Source organism: Anoplopoma fimbria, chromosome 14, assembly GCF_027596085.1.
Source record: "Anoplopoma fimbria isolate UVic2021 breed Golden Eagle Sablefish chromosome 14, Afim_UVic_2022, whole genome shotgun sequence".
In the NCBI taxonomy this organism is placed as follows: Eukaryota; Metazoa; Chordata; class Actinopteri; order Perciformes; family Anoplopomatidae; genus Anoplopoma; species Anoplopoma fimbria.
Window position 1 is genome coordinate 17,658,622 of NC_072462.1, and position 19,309 is coordinate 17,677,930.

Genomic DNA, 19,309 nt, shown 5'->3' on the forward strand with positions numbered 1-19,309 from the left:
CACCTGTCCTTTAGCGCTTATTCCTGACACACTGATGGGACGCGGACGGCGGTGGGCGGGTGTAAGCTAAGAAAATTATAAGGTCATTTGAAATACGCTCAGCTAGCGAGCTTATGGCCCACGATGATCCCAGATATGATATCAATAATTGTGACAATGAGGGGACAAAGTCGACGCGCACAGTGAGGGGGATTTGACCCGCAGGAGAGGAGAGAGGAGAGAGGAAGCGGTATTACAGGAGGGGATCCCGGTGCGTGTGTGTCTCTTCGTGCGTTTCTGTGGAGGAGCGGACAACCGCGACCGGGCTGGCCTGTAAGCCGATCAGGGTTGGGGCGAGATCGCACACAAACGAGGGTTTTCACGTCTCTGGATTTCTACGTCTCTGTGACTGTGTGAACGAGGTTGCAGCAACAAAAAAAAGAAAAAAAGAAAAAAAGAAGGTATGTGAGGAGAAATAACCGAGGTTGCGCCCCCGCGATGGTCAACTTCCACGGATGGCTCTGGTTATTGTGCCGCCAGGAGGAAGAAGTATTACAAAAAATTATGATTATTATGATTAGTGTCCTCTGTCAACCTTGATCAGATCGACCCACAGACGGGACTCGAGAAGTGGCTTTACACTTTATTACCAGGCATCATGAGCTCGTTTATTTGGACGTGGACTGCATATTCAGCATGCGTCGTCTCTGCGTCTCTCTCTCTGCTTCCTATGCTAAGCCGATGTATATATATATATGTGTGTGTGTGTGTGTGTGTGTGTGTGTATACGGTGCGCATCCAGATTCCCAGGCGCTCCTGTTCTCATGATAACCTACATCAGGTTAGCACGATAAACAAGGGTCCAATAAGGACTGACGGCCCTTGGGTATGAACGCACATGGCCCGGTTATCGAGGCGTAGTCTAAACTGACTGTGGGTTGAGCCTCGCTGTCGTTTCCTCCATCCACTACCGCAATATGATGCTACGCGCTGCTTAAATTTCCGGGTGTAGCGGCAGTGAATGATGAAGCTTTTTTTTTTTTTTTTTCCATCAGTGTCATGTGATTAATTCATATTTTCCCCCCTAGAGTTGTGAAAAATACCATAATGTCTGGACATTAAGAGTGATTGTCTGTGTTATAGCAGCAGACATATTGAATTGTTCTGATACAGCCATCATCATCATCATCATCATTACAGGCTCATGCAGGGAGGCTGAGCAATACATAGCCAGTCAGCATCTTGGCTCCAGTGAGGAAAAAAAAAAAAAAAAAAAAAAGAGCTGCAGGCCTTCTGCCATAAAACGGATTTCTTTCAAATAGGCTCAGTTGTTGTGAAATTACAATACTGCTTTTTATTTTTTCTCCATAGGCTAATGAATAGATAATAAGCAACAGTCTATGTAAACCTATCGTTTACTGCTTTAGGATCATCTTCCTAGCTATCAGGTGGCACTGGACACCAATGTCAACACACGCTGTCCTCTGCGACTCTCAGACCTCACTGTGGACACTTTGCTTTGAGTTAGGATTCACCCAAGGTCTCTAGCCTTGGGGTTTTATTCAACTGCAAGAGAAAATAAATCTCAAAAGTTTTTCTCGGTTTTATTCTGCCCATGTGTTTTACATGTTTATGAACATTTGACACATATGACAATATACAGTATAGGACTGGTTACATATGGGTAACCTCTTCATCATGTATTGCCAGCTGGCAGTGTACCAGAGCTGAGGCAGTTGATTAATATGGGCGAAGGATGTCCAACCAAAATCCTAGTAGATTACATTCGTAAAAGTGGTTTCCTATAAATACCATTGTGAAGATCTTCAACATCCCTTTTCTTTGCTTACCCTAACAGCATGTAACCTTTCTCCTACTGAACTGATGTTTGTTCTGAAATGTTTGTGATTAGCTGCTGTGGTCTGCAGCCATTATCTCTGTGTATATATTTATATGTGCTTGTGCATTCTTTCAGGATGATGCGTCTAGCGTGTTCCACAGCCCTGCTGTTCGTTTTGAGGCTGCTGGTGGGCTTGCCTTGGTACCAGGTTATTCCGGCCGTCCTGATCTTCTACCTGGGAAGCGGAGGATGGAGCTTCCTGCAGATTTTTGCCAAGACAATTGGCAGAGACTTACAGTAAGCTCGGGGGTGTTGTGTATGTGTTGGCATGGTTCCTGTGTTTAAAAAAAGAAGAAGAAAAGTAATGTGATTTGAATGTTTTTTTTCAAGCATTTAAAATCATTGCTATTGATTCACTCTTTTTTTATATTTGCTATTTTTCAACCAGCCAGGTTTAGTCCTAGTTTCTTAATGCTGTTAAAGGGAGCCACAGCCAAATTATTTTGCAGTGTCGGCACACTAAACTAACTAACTGTAGTCCTATCATTCTCTCAATGTACTGTTAAAACAATTAGGGGAATCATAGCTTCTTTATGTATAAAATGGGTTATTATTCCTACAGTGTTCGATCAATATGTGTGGGAGAGCAGCCAAAGCCAAAGCCCCCCCCATTGTAAATTTGTAACTTAAAGAGTCATTACGCTTTAAAAGGATATTGCAGTAATGCATCAGTTTGCTTGTTACCGTGATACAAAGCTTTTCCATAGTAAGGACATTTGTTGTTGACATTTGTTTAAATGTTCTCAAATCTTTAACCTTGAAAAAATGTAGCCTTACATGTTTTGAAACCAGCTCTGAAGAACTCACACAGACTGGATTTTACAGCCAGTGTTAGCGACCAGCTGCATACTCCTGTTGTGCATGTTTCAAAACTTGACATGGCAGGTAGCCTGAACTTAAGGACAAAGGACAGTAGAGAGGAATGGGAAAGAACAGATCTTTTAAATGTCTTACCTAAAGCCAATATTTACACGTTGGTTTGTGATTAACTTCCTTTTTTTCTTTGATAGCTCCAGTCATGGTAAAACAGGAAATTGTAAAAGTGTTTATGACCTCTCCATGACATAGAAGCCAAAGTGACCACACCAGAAGTAATCAGCATTTTGTGACCCATTGTGTACAAAAGATGGCCTCTGCTTTCTTAGTGATTAGAGAGTTATAAATCAGTTTCCAAAGCTATATATCAACGACATTTTGCTAAATTATTAATATAAGAGCTTGCCATAACTCTATTTCCTCTTCTTTAATCCTGTTACTAGCTTCTGCTACCTAGTTGTTTGCATTCATTTGCAAATACCCAGTTCCCCTTCTAAGTGCAGTTCTGATAGCATTGTCATTATTTGTCTATATGTTGATAATGTCGGAAGCCCCAAGGTTAAAAATGTACCATATCTGACCCTGTCAGAGCATGCCCTTTCCCCAGTGACTCAACAATTCCTAATTTGTAATGTACTGTGACAAGGCTTAGGTATTTCCACTGTAAGAAGCAGTATTGTTCACACTTTAATGCCTTTGTAAGCTAAAACAACGCCTAGGATTCACATTTTTGGCCCTGCAAGTAGCAGTGATTGTCACTAGGTGGTTTTAGTTCTTGTAAAGCCTCTGTGCAATAATTAGTTAGAAATAGTTGTTTTTTTCATAATGGTGCAGTGCAGTTTGTTGCCATTATGAAACTCACGGATGTGAATAAAGAAAGAAGAATTTAGTAAATACTTACTATAAGTCAATTTGCTAACATAGAAAAAAAAAAAAGTATCTTGAGAGAAAGATGTTAATTACAAAGTGAGTTCATGCAGCTACTCTATTGCAACAGAATGAGCTTCAACAGTAAAGTGTACCAATGACTGAAACAACTGTGCAATAATAGATTAAGTTTATCTGGACCAACATCAAGCCAATATCCGTGTAATGATAGGAAAATATCATCACCACCACAATTAAGATGTGAGGTAACCTGGCTCATTAGATTTTTATGATGTCTGTGTCACAATATAGTGCTCTGGAGTATGCCCACTATCTGTGCCTTGCCCCATCAATCTAAATTATCAAGTGAGATCCTTCCATTTAGGCAGACTTTGCCCCGAACCCAGTTATCTCTGTCATATTGTTTTATGCCTTGTGTTGTTAAGTGTTGCACAGAACTGGAAACAGATGACCTTAGTTGGTCAACTATGGATGTAGATTAGCTATTCAATACGTATTTATACATATTTAGCTTTGAATATTAAATTACTATGAATGATATGACTAGTACTTTTGCGAATTTGGGCCCCTTATCTACAAATTATGCACACCTTATATTACTGCTGACCATTATCAAAGTGTCTGCTGCAAGTATTGTAACATTGTACCAGAATTATACCAGGCAGAGTTATTGTTACTGTCTGTTTTCTCTATTTTAATCATATTTTCCTCTTGCTCCTTCAGTGCGGCAGGTGTGCTGTTGCAGGTGAAGTGGAATGTCAAACGCCACCTCAGAGAGAAGAACACAATTCCCAAGATCTTTGCTGAAACGGTGGCCCGCCACGGGGACAAAACAGCACTGATCTTCGAGGGGACCGGGGAGAGGTGGACCTTCCGACAGTTGGATGAGTACTCCAACAGAGTGGCCAACCTGCTGCTGGAAAGGGGTTTCAAGGTAGGTCCTAAAAAAACTAAATAATACTGAAAGAATTGGGGGGGAAAAATACTTCTTCCATCCTGGATAATGGATGACATGGCCCCGTTTGCAAATTTCCCCGCTGCGGGACTAATAAAGGATTATCTTATCTTATCTTATCTTATTTTAGACTTAAGTTAAATACACATAAACTTTAGTCAATCGCTTGATGACAATCGGTAACATAAGTCTTTCCTTTTGTTGGTTCTTTCTTTAGGAAGGCGACGTGGTGGCTCTTTTCATGGAGAACAGATCCCAGTATGTGGGCCTCTGGCTTGGCATGGCCAAAATCGGAGTGGAGGCCGCTCTTATCAACTTCAATTTGAGACTAGAGGCCTTGGTCCACTGTGTCACCATCTCCAATGCCAAGGCTGTGGTGTTTGGCTCAGAGCTGAATGAAGGTAAGAGCAGGGAGGATTGAGGAGGGGCGATGTTCAGAGTTAGAGATTAGAGAAACATCTGAAGGATATGTGGACAGATTTTGTTTGTTATTGATGTAACATTGTCAAGTTTATAGCAAAAAATCTGAATATAGTCTCAGGTGGCTTACAAGCTGTACAGCTCTGATTTCTGCTGATGAATGCTGTTATGTTTCCTTTTTGATGAGAGAGGTAAGTGGTGCAGAGAAAAAGCAACAGAGGTCATAAAAGATGGATAGGTTTCTCTTCAGTATCGGTCAATGGAGCATTAGATGGCTGATGGAATGGAAAGAGGTGAAGAAGTGATGAAGAGGGAGTTGGAGAAATATCTGCATCATCAATCTTCAGTGTCCAAGGACTGAAATGGTCAGAGAAGAGAACTGATAAATGATAACAAATGTAATGGATTCAAGGTGTATATGGAAAAAAATCTGAAATGACAACATAGTAGATGAAAAAAAATAAATTATTATTATTAATTATTAATTAAATCTATTGCTTAATGGATAATACTTTGATAATATTAAATAATTTGATATAATAATAATTGTATACTTTATTGTATAGCACCTTATTTGACAGCCAGATCTGAACTTTATTTAGGCATGCCCTGAAAGATTGAGATGATTAACTGGTTATTAAAGGTGGGGTCGAACAAAAAAAAGCAGTGTGTCATCTGTGTAAAAATTCAAGCTAATATTGTGTCTGCGGATAATGTATCCAAGTAGTAACATATAAAGTAGAATAGCAGGAGGCCAAAGACTGACACCTGAGGTTTCCACACCTCAAATAATCTGTGGAAGATGTGCAATCACCAATAGCAACACTAAAAATCCTATTTCGGATATACAAATAAATCCGATCTAATAAGGTGCCAAATTGCCAAGATTAAAATGTAATGATCTATGGTATCAAAGGCAGCGGTGAGATCTAAAAGAATTAAAACAGATGAGGTACCAGACCAGTCAGTTGCTAAAAGGAGCACTTTTAGGATTGCAGAATCTGTTCTATGGCCAACTCTTAATTGCCCGACGGAATTCTTTGCCCAGGAAACCTTGTCTAGGAATGGAAGTTTGGAGATAGGACGAAAGTGTTTCAGGATAGTGGGGTCTAGTGAGGGTTTTTGAGAAGCGGTTGACTATTGACAGTGCCAGATTGCGTGGCCGGGTAGTAGGGCAGGAAGCTGATCAAGATATTCCAGACGTCCCTCTCCCCAGCAAGGTTGATGAAAATGGACGGGTGGATAGACAGTGCCAGATGTGAGAGAGGAATTGATTATGATATATATAAAAGGACAAACTAGCTGCAGGTCATCTTTAAGGAAGCGGGTGGGAAGGATATCAAGAGGACAGGATGGCAGGTTCATATTGGTTATGCTTTTGGCCAAATGATCAATCGAGAGGGAAATACATTTTGAGAGCAGGACAAATGACTAAGAGATATGGGTGTTACAAGAGACAGTGAGGTCATTTGATTTCTTATTGTAATGACTTTGTTGGAAAAGAGAGATTAAAAACTCCTAAAGCTCTGTTGAAGGCTCAATCCCATTAGGATGGGCAACTGTAGTGCGGCTAATAATTTCAAAGAGCACCCTGGTGGTATGCTGGTTTCCCTCAATGATCTCAGCAAAATAGTTACCTCGACCATTTTTAATTGCTAGACTGAAAAGGTAGCTAAAACGTTAAGTATCTATATCCCTATGTTTTCCATTTAGTTTTGGTCCTGACCATATATTTGTTGTATTGAATAATAGGTAAACAAATGAGTTTTAGGATTGAAATAAAATATAAAATGATCAGATGTGTGAATTTTGGAGTTTTTTTTATGTACAAACATAACTAATTACTTGTTCTAATGTCTGATATATTAGCCTGCGGTGTATTATTACATCGCTTAGACACTAACGATATGAAATTGCAGCATTTCAGTTGAATGCTTAAACAAAAAAAGTAGAGCTCGCTTTCAAACTCCTCATCACCCTCTTCTGGGTCCCTGACCAATCTGAAAAGCCCTGATCTCAACAGCTATAAAGAGTGAATGAGTTTTATGCTGTTCATCCAGAGATTGATGGAACAGTGTTTGCGTTTGATCGTGGACTTGTCGGGTGCTTTATACCTTTAAGTAGCTGGAAATGCAGCCTCTTTGCTAGAGAGCAGGCCAAAGCCAAGAAAGTAGCATTAATACTGAGCCAGTATGACATAGTGCTTTCAAATTAAAATACATTTCTTTTTAAAGTATGAGAGCTGTTTGAGAATGCAGCTCCCTTCTAACAGATTGATTCTCTAATGCCATTTGTCCCACTGCACCTTTATGTCAAGGTATTTCTCTCTCACTCCCTCACCTTCCACCTGACAGCCAAAGTTATATCAACCTTCTCTGTCTCTTGTTACTCTGCCATTTACCTCCTTTTTTCCTTGTCTGCTGTGGTGCTTAAATGTTGTGCCACATGTCCTCACACAAGTCCTCTTGTAATTTGGGATAGTGAAATGTATTAAACCTTCTTTATTTTGTTTCTATTACACTTATAGCGGTGTCCGAGGTCCACAGTTTAATGGGGAGAGCAGTGCAGATGTTCTGTTCAGGAGACTGGGACCCCAAACGAGTCCCACAGGGAACCGAGTGCCTAGAGCCCCTGTTGGATAATGCCCCGTCCCACCTGCCAAGCCGGCCGCCACGCTGCTTCACAGGTAAGACCATGAACAAATCTGGATCAGAGTTTCCCAAAAATGGTAATAGTTCCAAGAAGTACGTTAAACAAAAAAACATTTTACAGATGATTTTTTGGGAGTCATTTAAGGTGATCTTTTCTATGGTGCAATAACAATAATTCAGCAAAACAACAAATGTCCTGGTCATCAGTAATAAAAATGTTTCTATCAAACGTTCAGTACTTACTTTACCAAAGTAATACAGCTATTTTAATTAGAATTTACTGATAGTGTGGGAGCACAGACCAGTAGACTAGTGATGAATTATTAGATTTGGGGCTCACAGTCAAATAAATCACATCCTTCAATCATACAGAAAAATGAAATACTTACACTGAACTGAAATGTCAAGAAGAGTATCTTTTCAGCTTTTTCATGCAGTAGATATACTTTCTTTAAATACAGTTTAAGTGTTCATTATTTTATATATTATGGTTTCAATGCTATTTAATATATTTATTACTGCAAATATATACAGTGATCAGACAGAAACTTTAGTTCATCATAACTTAATGAAGTAAAAACAAAATGTATCATATGATGTTGGGGATTGCTCCTAAAGAGATGAATTATTATCGACCAGAATTTTTACTGTTATAGTTATTTGGAATTACTGATGACTCATCACCAGAGGTTATATTGATATCTTGTTTCCAAGGCAATTTGTATACAGTACATGGGTTAAAGGGAGGACAAATTGAATCCACAATATTGATAATACATAAATACAATTTATGTAAATTGTAATTATATCACAGATATGCCTCTGAGGGCTTTACAATCTGTAGAGCATACAATACGATCTCTCCTTAAAGCCTCGGATCACTTAAGGAAAAACTAGCTAGAGGAGACCTGCTGACTCGCGTCTGCTCTTGAACACTATATCTAATCACTGACAGCCACACAGATTGCTGCAGCAATAAAACCTGTAACCTTTGTTCATGTTCATACTTGACTAAACTTGGCCCCCATTCAGCTGATATACAAATGCCAAACAACTCAGTGAAGGGGCGTTTGAAGTTTGTACATGGATTAAAGTAGAACATAGTCACCACAATCCAGATCTCAAGCTATAAATCGAAGCTCCGAAGTGTTTTTCTTTTGTTTATTGCTTTGAGTTTAATACAAATAAAAATGGTTGTGAGCAGGAAAGCAAAATCCCAAAACAAGTGGTTCATTGCCATGGACCCTCAACTTAATCTCAAGCCAATTTTCATACATATGGATGCAGGAGTTTGGGTGCTGTCTAAGCAATTACCACTTTAATTAAACATTGCACTATCCCAGAGAATAAAAGGGACTTGTTTGTGTAATTTTACAATCTTTAATAAGGGATTCTGCTTTATTCTGCCTCTATGCATCAGTGCTGTAATTTATTCAAAATTAGCTTTCAATCAAAGCTGTGAATAGGCCTGTAATTAAGGATCACAGCCAAGCATTTACACTCCTGCACAGCTAATCAGAAGTGAGCATTCAGAAATGTATTTCAAAAAGAGGGAAATATCAGAGCTTTCATTTTTGCACCCCCAAGTGCATGCCAGAACTAGTCATAGCACATTGACATTTAAGTTTTCTCACTCTCACCCTACTATCTCTTTGCAGATCGCCTGTTCTACATCTACACGTCAGGAACCACTGGGATGCCTAAAGCTGCTATTGTTGTGCACAGCAGGTAGGAAAGAGTCGTGCGGCTAACTGACAGACACAAAGGAATTCTGCAGCTGCTCTCTTTGCTGATCCATGCCGCTTTCATTTGTAGTATAAATACTTTTAGAAGAGAATGGAAGAGAAATATATAAAACTTGTTGGATTTGTTTTGACTCATTTTTGACTTTGTTTCTCTTGCCGTGCCTCACCCTGATTTTCAGGTACTACCGCATGGCAGCCTTGGTATATTATGGCTTTAGGATGACTCCAGATGACGTGCTGTACGATTGCCTTCCGCTCTACCACTCTGCAGGTAAAACTATGAGTGTGTGGGATTAAAGATGATATTTTATAAGTTAAAATCTGAAACTTTCCCTCATGTCAGTAAGTCCGTCTGTTCTTGTTTGGTTGCATCAGCTAAGTTCCTTATAATGTTCACCGTGGTGAACTAAGCTTGAAACAGCATCCGGCCTAAGATAGTGGATAAAGCCAATTGGCAACAAAAAAGTGTTATTGTGTGCTATTGTTGACCTGTGTTTTTGAATGAATGTCTTTTCTTGACTTCTTCTGCTTACAGAAAATGGAGTACAAGTTGCGTGTTGTTGCTTTAAATTATGTGTTTGTATGTTTCCATGTTGAGGCTAGCATGCTCTGACCATGACTATTTTTCATATTTTTTTTCCACAGGTAACATTGTGGGAGTGGGCCAGTGTTTATTACATGGCATGACCGTAGTCATCAGAAAGAAGTTCTCTGCCTCGCGTTTCTGGGACGACTGTGCCAAATACAACTGCACTGTAAGTAATCATGTAAATTACAGGTCACTGCCAAATATTTGGTGGGCAGAGTAGCACACCACAATCTCACAGTGTTACTCAAAAGATCTCTTACCTGTCACTTTCTTTAAAAATAATCTCAAGATTTCATGTTCTTCCCCAGTTAATCTCCCTGAATCCCTTTTTTCATTATTGTAAGCTTGGTATTAAATCAATCATTTGTCTGTTCATATCTCTGTTCTGTCTTATCATTAAACCACTATCATCCTGCTCCATTCTCCTCCAGATTGTGCAGTACATTGGTGAGATCTGCCGATACCTGCTGAACCAGCCGGTTCGGGACACGGAGAAACAACATCGGGTGCGCATGGCGCTGGGCAACGGCCTGCGCCAGTCCATTTGGGAGGAGTTCATGAACCGCTTCAATATCCCACAGATCGCAGAGTTCTACGGAGCCACAGAGTGCAACTGCAGCCTGGGCAACTTTGATAACAAGGTGGGAATGTGCAACCAAGTGTTAATGATGCTCTGACCAAACAGGTTTTCAGTCTTGTTTTTTTTTCGCCTAGATTTTCTTTGTGTTATGCGTTTTAGTTGGTTGTGTTGTTAAATACCTTCTTCTGAAATCCTTAACACTACCACCGCCCACTCACCCCAGTGGGTTTCACATTATGTTCACTGGCTTTTCTTGCTGATCCTCTTCATGTTAAGCCATCAATTAATCCTAAAAATGTTGTTTTCAGTTTTGGTAGCTTCTTGTCAAGACAACACAACACACAGCACTGCAGTTTAACTGGTTGGAACCGTGTGTGACTTATAGATTTTTTTTTTTGCGCTCTAGATTGGAGCCTGTGGCTTCAACAGTCAGATCCTACCCTTCATCTACCCCATCAGACTGGTGAGGGTTGATGAGGAGACCATGGAGCTCATTAGGGGACCTGATGGCGTCTGTATTCCCTGTAAACCTGGTAGGTTTACTCTATGCACCTATTTAACATCAACTTTACACTTAGTAAGCTTAAAAGTACATACAGAGTAGTGGTGTTGAGCAGAAAAATACTTAAGGAAGCGCAGGTAGCTGCTCATATATTCCCATCCACATCATATGTTTTATTATCGGGGAAATAAAGCTGGACACATAGTCTGTACTATATGTACGTCTGTACCGTATGCACAATGTGCTTGTCCTTATAAATCAAGAATATTAAATGAAAGGAAATAGCCCTATATGTTGAGATGATTATTGCAAACTGAAGACTCATTATGATTATACATCTATCACAAATCATTACTCTGGGCAAACTGCAGTTTGTTTTTTTCTGGAAATGTTGACATCCAAAGTTACTGGCTGAGGTAGTGGGTTGAACACTCAGCTCACAAGTAAAGAGGCGCACAACAAAGCTTCAACAAACTCCCTCAAAGTTATTGCTAAGCATTGTGTTTATGGTGTAAGCTTGTAAACATTCATTCATTCACACCTAGTCCTTTCTTAAACCCCTGATGGAGCTCAATCAATCCCCTTTATGTGTGCAAAATGATTTCATTAACCATAATAATAGGCAGTAATACATTCATAAACTCTTCGGTTCTCTCTCTCCCTCTAGGTGAACCTGGGCAGCTAGTCGGAAGGATCATTCAGAATGACCCTCTTCGGAGGTTTGATGGCTATGTCAACCAAACAGCAACCAGCAAGAAGATTTCTCATAGTGTCTTCAAGAAGGGAGACAGTGCCTATCTCTCTGGTTAGAGTCACTCACACACGCATACATATAGAGTTATTCATTGTACCCCATGCTGACTGACTAAATGAATATGATCTATCGGCCCCCGATCTCTCACCAGGTGATGTTTTGATCATGGATGACTGCGGCCACATGTACTTCAAGGACCGTACAGGAGACACTTTCCGCTGGAAAGGAGAGAACGTCTCAACGACCGAGGTGGAGGGAACTCTCAGCAGGCTGCTGGACATGAAAGATGTCGTTGTCTATGGAGTTGAAGTACCAGGTAAAATCTGTCAATACACATGCTTGAATATTTGTTTTAAATCTGGGATGTTATGTCCTCAATACTTGTCCAAAGAAAGACGTTATTTAGATTCAGAGCTATGCAAGAGTGGGAACAAACATCGTGTCTGCTTCATCTGCGTTTCTTTAAAATAGGTCACTGCAGTGTGTATAGAAAGGTGAATTGAATACTGAACAGATATATATCAAGAACCATACTTTATATTCCTTTATTGATCCCCATGGGGGAAATTCAAGTGTTGCAGCAGCTCAACTACACAGAAACAGATAATAAATACACATATTATACAATAAAATAAAAATAAAAATACAATAAAATAAATACTATAAGATAAGATAAGATAAGATAATCCTTTATTAGTCCCGCAGCGGGGAAATTTGCTATAATTATTGCAGCTGCAGTATCTTGGGTAACACCTAATTTATTATGGCATAAAGTGTATGTAAGATACTGTAAAGTCACAAGGAATGTCCTGTACAGCATTCACGCCCTGATTGCAGAAACACAAGCATCTGTCTGACCTTCAACCTCAGTAGTCCAAAGAATTAGTCCTCTGACATGTCCATTTCTGTGTGCACAGGAGCAGAGGGAAAGGCTGGAATGGCCGCCATCGCTGACCCGTCTCAATCCACTGACCTGGGGAAGTTTGTGAAGGACATGGAGAAGGCTCTTCCTCCCTACGCCAGACCTGTATTCCTTAGGTTCCTTCCGGAGGTCAACAAGACAGGTAGAATGTTCTTTTCACTGCCATTTGTCCAAATCTTGATTTTTAATTTTAATTTAACTTGAAATTTGATTGAATTGTTTTATGTGTTTTATTCTGTGCAATTTTGAAAAAAATGCAAATGGTTTTGAAGGGCCTCTGAATTACATCTCAACCCTTCTTAGCTGGCCTTTTGATGGCATTTAAACACAGCATTTAAAATGTACCCCTCCTCTATGTAAGAAGCTGAGACCAGTAAAAAAAAAAATCTGGTAAAATGACTTAACTGAACAAAAGATTTGCGATTAATTTTCCGACAGTCAGGTAAATAATAAATTGGTTTTATCGTTGCTGCTTTATAATATTGTTTAAACTACTATGCTTTTCAAGGGAATACATTTTAATTGACAATCCGTTGTAGACAACGGCCATAAAAGCATACACTCACCAGCAACAATCTTTAACCATCTGACCGATCTGCTCCAACAAATGGGCTTTTCGATATCTGTTATGAAAGTGTCTGTCAGACATATGCAGCTCTGGATAGACACAAACAACAAAAACAAGCTTCTCCTCCATTTTCTACAGTTGCAATCAGAAAAAAAGCGTTACGTGGACACAGGTCCTAAAACAGTTTAATGTCAGCTTAATTAGCAAAATGAAATACTTACATGATCTCTCTCTGTCTCCTTCTCAGGAACGTTTAAGTTTCAGAAGACGGACTTGCGCCGGGACAGCTTTGACCCCAGCGCGGTGTCAGACAAACTTTACTTCCTGGATTCCAGAAGAGGGTGTTATGTGCAGCTGGACGAGGAGCTTTACCGCTCCATACTGTCAGGAAAAAACAAATTGTGATTAGCAGGCTGACCACTACATCTACTCATTTACACATAGACACACACACACACACATACAGATACAGAAAAGAAGACAATATTGCGTGACCAGGATAGCAGAATGCAGGGCCATGTCCCCATAATAAAATACATATAAAGTGATAGCCATACACACTCCCTTGCATACACACTCAAATGCCCATTTACACCTACACACACATTGTATTCCCAAAACCACTTTGCTCTTTAAAATCTCTAAAAGCAGACTTATGCACGCCACACACACACACACACACAGCACCACTCCATCCATCCCCAGCAACTCCTCTCGCTACCTCAGCAAACACAGAGAGAGGCACAAACCTAGTATTTGGTAACTTGAAACCACCGTTCATAGCCACACAATCCCTGCCCACACAGGCCTCAAGCAGCCACGCCTATCCACCCTGGTCCATCAAACCACGTGTTGCTGTGGGACACAACTGGGAGAGATGTGTGGAGTAGTAGTTGCCTGGCATCCGGAATGCAAAAACTATGAACTACAGATATCCACAGACCTAAAGGATGCTGAGAAGGAAAATGGATTCAGTACAAAGAGTGTGTGTGGGACAACGGAGGGACCTATGAGGACCTGGACTGTCTCTATGTCTGTCAGCGAAATTGTTTCGACTGGAAAAGACTGGAGGCTCTACCGACAACTTCACCTGCGCAATCAGCAGTGACAAACCTGCATGACAACTACAGTTTTATAAGGTTAACTTTATAATAATATTTATGGCAACTCTCTGGTCTCCCTGTTTTCATTTCCACCACGCTCTACAGAGCTTGAGATGAAAATGAGCAAAGGACACCTGTTTTTTTAAAAAAGGAAACACCATGTGGATTTTAGGGATGTTGGAAAGCCTTTGACATGTAACCAGATGTTAAATTAGACCAGTGGTTGAAGCTGAAAGATCTACTAAAGTGCAATAGGGCTCCAGCATTTGCAGTGCAATAATCAGCCGCACCACATGAGCGCTGATACAAAACAAAGATCTGTATTTAAATATGTCTGCATCACACCAAATATATTTAAGTTGTAGTTTTTGTTTACATATTTAAGTAATTTATGTTGTTGTAAAAGCTTTCTCATTTGTTTTAGTGCAAATGTTTCAGGTTGTTTTTGCTCCACATGTGTATCCAAATCCGTGCTTCAGTAACTCTTTGAGTCCTTAAAAAACGAAGCTGCAGTATGCATTTTATATCAGATGCTGGAACACAAAGTCCAGTGATCTGACTGATTCAACCCTGGGCTAAATTCATGGGGCTATTTCCATAAACAGGACTTGTATACTGAGCTGACATGCAGTATGTTTGTGTGGCTGTATTGTGCAGGTTTTGTCCTAAAAGGTAGTCGATCATACGGCGTGTGTATTTTCTTCTAAAACATATGAAGAAGACTTGACTGAAGATAGAGAACCACCCAAATCGCCCGATCAGCGAGGACCCTTGTTTTCAACAATATCGTGGTGCTAAGGAGGGATGTACTGCCAGATTCAAGAGAGCTGAAAGATCCAAAGATTCAAAGATTGGAGTGGGGACATTGACACGGAGGAGGGGGGCGCGTGGAAATGGAACGGTAGAAGAAGAGAAAATGTGCTTTTGTCATCGATGTTTTGTCCATTGTTTGCAGTAGCTGTCATCAGAGGTTGTAGTAGCATGAATGAGCATCATCAACCAAGCAGAGCACTGTGCCTTACTGTGAGTTCACCTCCCAGATTCACAGGCCCTGGCCCACACAAAGTATCTCATGTGCTTCCCCGTATTAGACTTGTATCATTCAGCTTCTTTCTACCATAATCTCTACGTTCCCTGTCATAGTCGCCTCACAAAAGCTGGCCTAAATCATGGGAGCTCATACGTTTATTCTGAAAAATCCATTGCAGTCCAGCGACGGGCGTCTTCATCCTGCCAAATGCAGGAAGAGGTTGTGTTGATGTCTCATTGGACAAGAGTCCGCTTTTTGTGAGGCTGCTGTCCTAGCATCTTGTCTATTGACTTATCCTCCTTTGAGTCTCCTCCGGTCTTCACTTAGTCCAAACTGTAACATTAATTTGTCTTCTAGGTTTCTTTTTTGGTACCTGTTTGTAGTTTACGCCTTTATCATCTGTCTGCCAACCAGCCCGATCCTTTCCATTCATCTCAAACCTCTTCCCTCTTTCCTCTCCCTCTCTGTCGGTGGCCATCCAAATCCTTCGAGCTGGCACCTCTGTTCTATCCTCGCTGTCTCTGTCGGGTACCAAGCCTCCACTCTCAGCCATGTCTGCTTCATCTTGCTGTTCTCATATTCAGACAATAGTTTAAACAGTGAATACATTTCAAATATTTCCTATTTGGAGCTCATTTAATGTTTGATGGTGGTTTCTTTTTTGAGATTCCTCAAGAGGTCTGGTGACATGAAGCTCCAACTACACACTCAAAACTGTTCTCAGATTTTTTTTTTGCCGATGTGTGTTGTGCGTAGTCTGCCATTACCCTGTGACTTTTTGTCATACTTTTGCACCTGACCATGTCCTCAGTCATCTACAGTACAGCCAGGCTGGCCATTTTCAACAGTGGTTGTGTAACTGGCTGTAGTGTCGATGACTCATTATTGTTCTTTATGGGTTTTATTGCGCCAATGCTTTCGTTATATTTTCTTCTGCACACTGATTCTCGATATGTTTAAACGGCTTTTCCTAGTTCGTACTTTGCACTGACTGACACAGGTGACCTTGACAGCTGCAGTCGTCTGCAGAGATCGTCAAAGTCGCTCTCACCTATCATTTCCCTGTTTTGGGAGGGGAAAGACCAACAAAGCTGTTTGACAGAAATCTGGATTTATCCCTGCTTCCTCCGTGGTTCAATGAGCCTCCTTTTTACTTCTATTTATTCTTGAATGATGAGAGTGAAATGGACTCATGAATGTCTGAAAAAGCAAATGAGTGACCAATGATTATGATGATGTTGTGAAGTAAAGGTGACGTATCTAAAGGAACACGGTTTGGCTGTTATGATGCTTGTGGCTGAGGGTTGTCAACCCTGAACAGTCCCACAGCAGAGCACTCTGAATAAGATATTTCCATTTTCCACTTTCTTTTTTTTTTTTTGAAAATGAGTTTTAAATTATTATTTTTTTGAAGGAACTGTTAATTATACTTTGATTGTTTCACTGCTATATGTGTTTGCTTTAATTTTTTTTTTTTTCTTTGCGTGAAATCATAGCATTTGTGATTTTGGTATATAAAAAGAAAAGAAAAACAGGATTCATGCATGAGTGTAAGACAATCGAATGGCAGTTGTGTTTTTCTAACTTTTTTATAAAATGCACTAGGAAACAGCCAGGGAGTAACTCTTTCTGGATCAGTTGGTGTAATAATAGATTTTGACCAGGAGACAATTTTCCATTTCACAGCTAATATATATTGTTTTGAAAAGTCTATGGTGAACCAGATGAGTCAACTGAAGGGAGTGAGGGCTCTGTAGGACGGGGTTCATTCAGGTTTTGGTGACGCCTGTTTGACCAGAGGAGGGCGCTGTGTCCTTTCTCAGAAAAGACAGTTTTAATCTGGTCTTTGGACGACAAATGAAAAGAACTAATGACTACAAGTTAAACTACTGTAGCTGGAAATGTATTGGTGAAAATGAAACCACATATGATATGTTTATAAAACAAATTTTAAATGGATTTAAATGTTTTTATAAAAGCCGGTTGATATTATTATTATTATTGGTTAAAATCATTGCCCCTGTTTTCTTTCATATATTATGATCTAAGAAACATATTAGCTTTTTTCATGATCCTCTGCATATTTTGAAGTCATTACATTACAGAAATTTCAACCCAGCCCCCAAATACACCTCTCCTAAAAAATTGTCAGCCATTTTGATCGATGTGAATATAAGTTTATTCAGTTGACATCAAACTGTCACCAGTAGATCATTCTGAAATCAGTCAAGATATTTCTGATTACACTGTAAAAAAAAATGACTGGTGATCCAAGAACAAGTCACCTCTAAGGTCACAGTTAAGTTTGTCATTTAGGGACTGTGATCCAGAAACCCTGGCTGTGTCTCTGGTGATTGCTGCCCCTCATGCCTCTGATCAACATTTTCTCACACTGCTTTTTGCACTTTTTGTTTGTCTGTTTTTTCCCCTATCGTGGTCCTCAGGAACATCAAGCAATGCTAGAGAAGGAATCATGTTTATACCCGTTTATGCCTATGTGTGTGAAAGGTTTTATTTTATTACTTTATTTTGTTGTCTCATTGCACAGGTGGCAGATCTCGCCTTGTGCGGAGTGTGTAGGGGAGGTGTGTGAGGTGTCCTGTGTGTGTGTGTGAGACACACACACACAGGACACTGATGTCCTCTTGTCCACTGAAGGCTAGCTGTATACATCATGCATTTCAAGAAAATGAGATAAAAGCAGTGCTGCAAATGGAAAATCATTGTTAATAAAAACCTATTTAAATTGTTCACTTTTGCTGTGATTGTTGCTGTGATTGAGCAGATTTGATCAGGTTTGATTGATGCTTGTTTTGTTAAGTGAATACAGACAGATTTGGCGACAGTTCAACACTAGTTTCAACAGTTTAAACACTAACAGCACGGCCATTTGCCCTAAAAAACGCTGTGTTCAATGTACAAAATGTTCGGTTAAGCAGTTCACTTTGGGTCACGCTTGATGATTTCCTGTGAGATAACTTCCAGGTAAAATATACGCAAAGTAAACTATGTATTCATAGCATTCTGATCAGGTTCATACACTGGTATAACTGGAATTACAAAAAGTCCATAGTCTTTCTAATTTACACAGTACTATACACATTTTCAAATATTAAATTAAGTACTGTACCAAATTAGGGAAAAGAGGTCTTATGCAGGGGCATCAGAGATGAGCTCAATATCTTGTAAAACATTCCTGCACACTGCTGAGACATTTATGGAATACATTTTAACAATGTAAAGTTACTCAAGCTGAGCTCAGAACTAATAATTATTTAGCTTTTTATTGCTTGGCTTTACATTGAACTGTGAGCGTGTTAGTAAATGCACTTTTATAAAATGTATCTTTACTCATTTGTGCTTTTTTTCATATAATTATGAGTAGCATTGTAAACTGTTGTGCAAAAACAGTATATAGTTTTATATGCAATTGTCAAACTTCAGTTCAAGCCAAGAGTTAAGAAAGTATTCTTTTTGAAAACTACTGTAGCCGACTTGAGCATAAATTTGAAGTATTTCTATTTTCTGGCACTTTGGGAAGGGAAAAGAGGAATATTGTTCTTTTAACTCCACCACATTTATTTAACAGCTATATTGACTAGATTTTACATGCAAAACTGTAACACTGACAGGAACAATTCAGCATAATGTACACTTTTACTTTTGATACTTTTGTTGCTAATACATCTGAATGCAAATTATTTACTCATATGTTTTAGTGTTTTTATAGTTTGTCATTGCTACTTTTACTCAAGTAACTGATTTGAAGATGCAGAACTTACTGATCCTTCTAAGTTTCCTCTTTCTTTTGTCAATGTGGGAGAGCGTCTTGTGAAACCGGTGTGTCTGTGCTTGTGAGGGCAGCACATGAGCTTCAGCTGATTTTGAGAGACCACAAGCATATGCT

General features: G+C 39.7%; 1 protein-coding gene across 1 annotated transcript; it reads left to right on the forward strand.

The window, feature by feature from the left end:
• The first annotated feature begins 430 nt into the window (after positions 1-430).
• On the forward strand, positions 431-18,152 carry slc27a4 (solute carrier family 27 member 4). The gene is made up of 14 exons (XM_054612507.1): positions 431-440; positions 1,955-2,116; positions 4,307-4,517; positions 4,756-4,939; positions 7,486-7,644; positions 9,268-9,337; positions 9,534-9,625; positions 10,000-10,109; positions 10,375-10,584; positions 10,930-11,056; positions 11,693-11,830; positions 11,931-12,095; positions 12,697-12,843; positions 13,517-18,152. The coding sequence occupies exons 2-14, from the start codon at positions 1,956-1,958 to the stop codon at positions 13,672-13,674; spliced, it is 1,932 nt and encodes a 643-aa protein (XP_054468482.1). The 5' UTR covers positions 431-440; position 1,955; the 3' UTR covers positions 13,675-18,152.
• The last annotated feature ends 1,157 nt before the right edge of the window (positions 18,153-19,309 follow it).

Coding starts and splice junctions, on each gene's coding strand:
- slc27a4 (XM_054612507.1), top strand. CDS start 1,956: ATGATGCGTCTAGCGTGTTCCACAGCCCTGCTGTTCGTTTTGAGGCTG. Junction 12,096..12,696: donor CTATGGAGTTGAAGTACCAG/GTAAAATCTGTC, acceptor CTGTGTGCACAG/GAGCAGAGGGAAAGGCTGGA. Junction 12,844..13,516: donor TCCGGAGGTCAACAAGACAG/GTAGAATGTTCT, acceptor TCTCCTTCTCAG/GAACGTTTAAGTTTCAGAAG.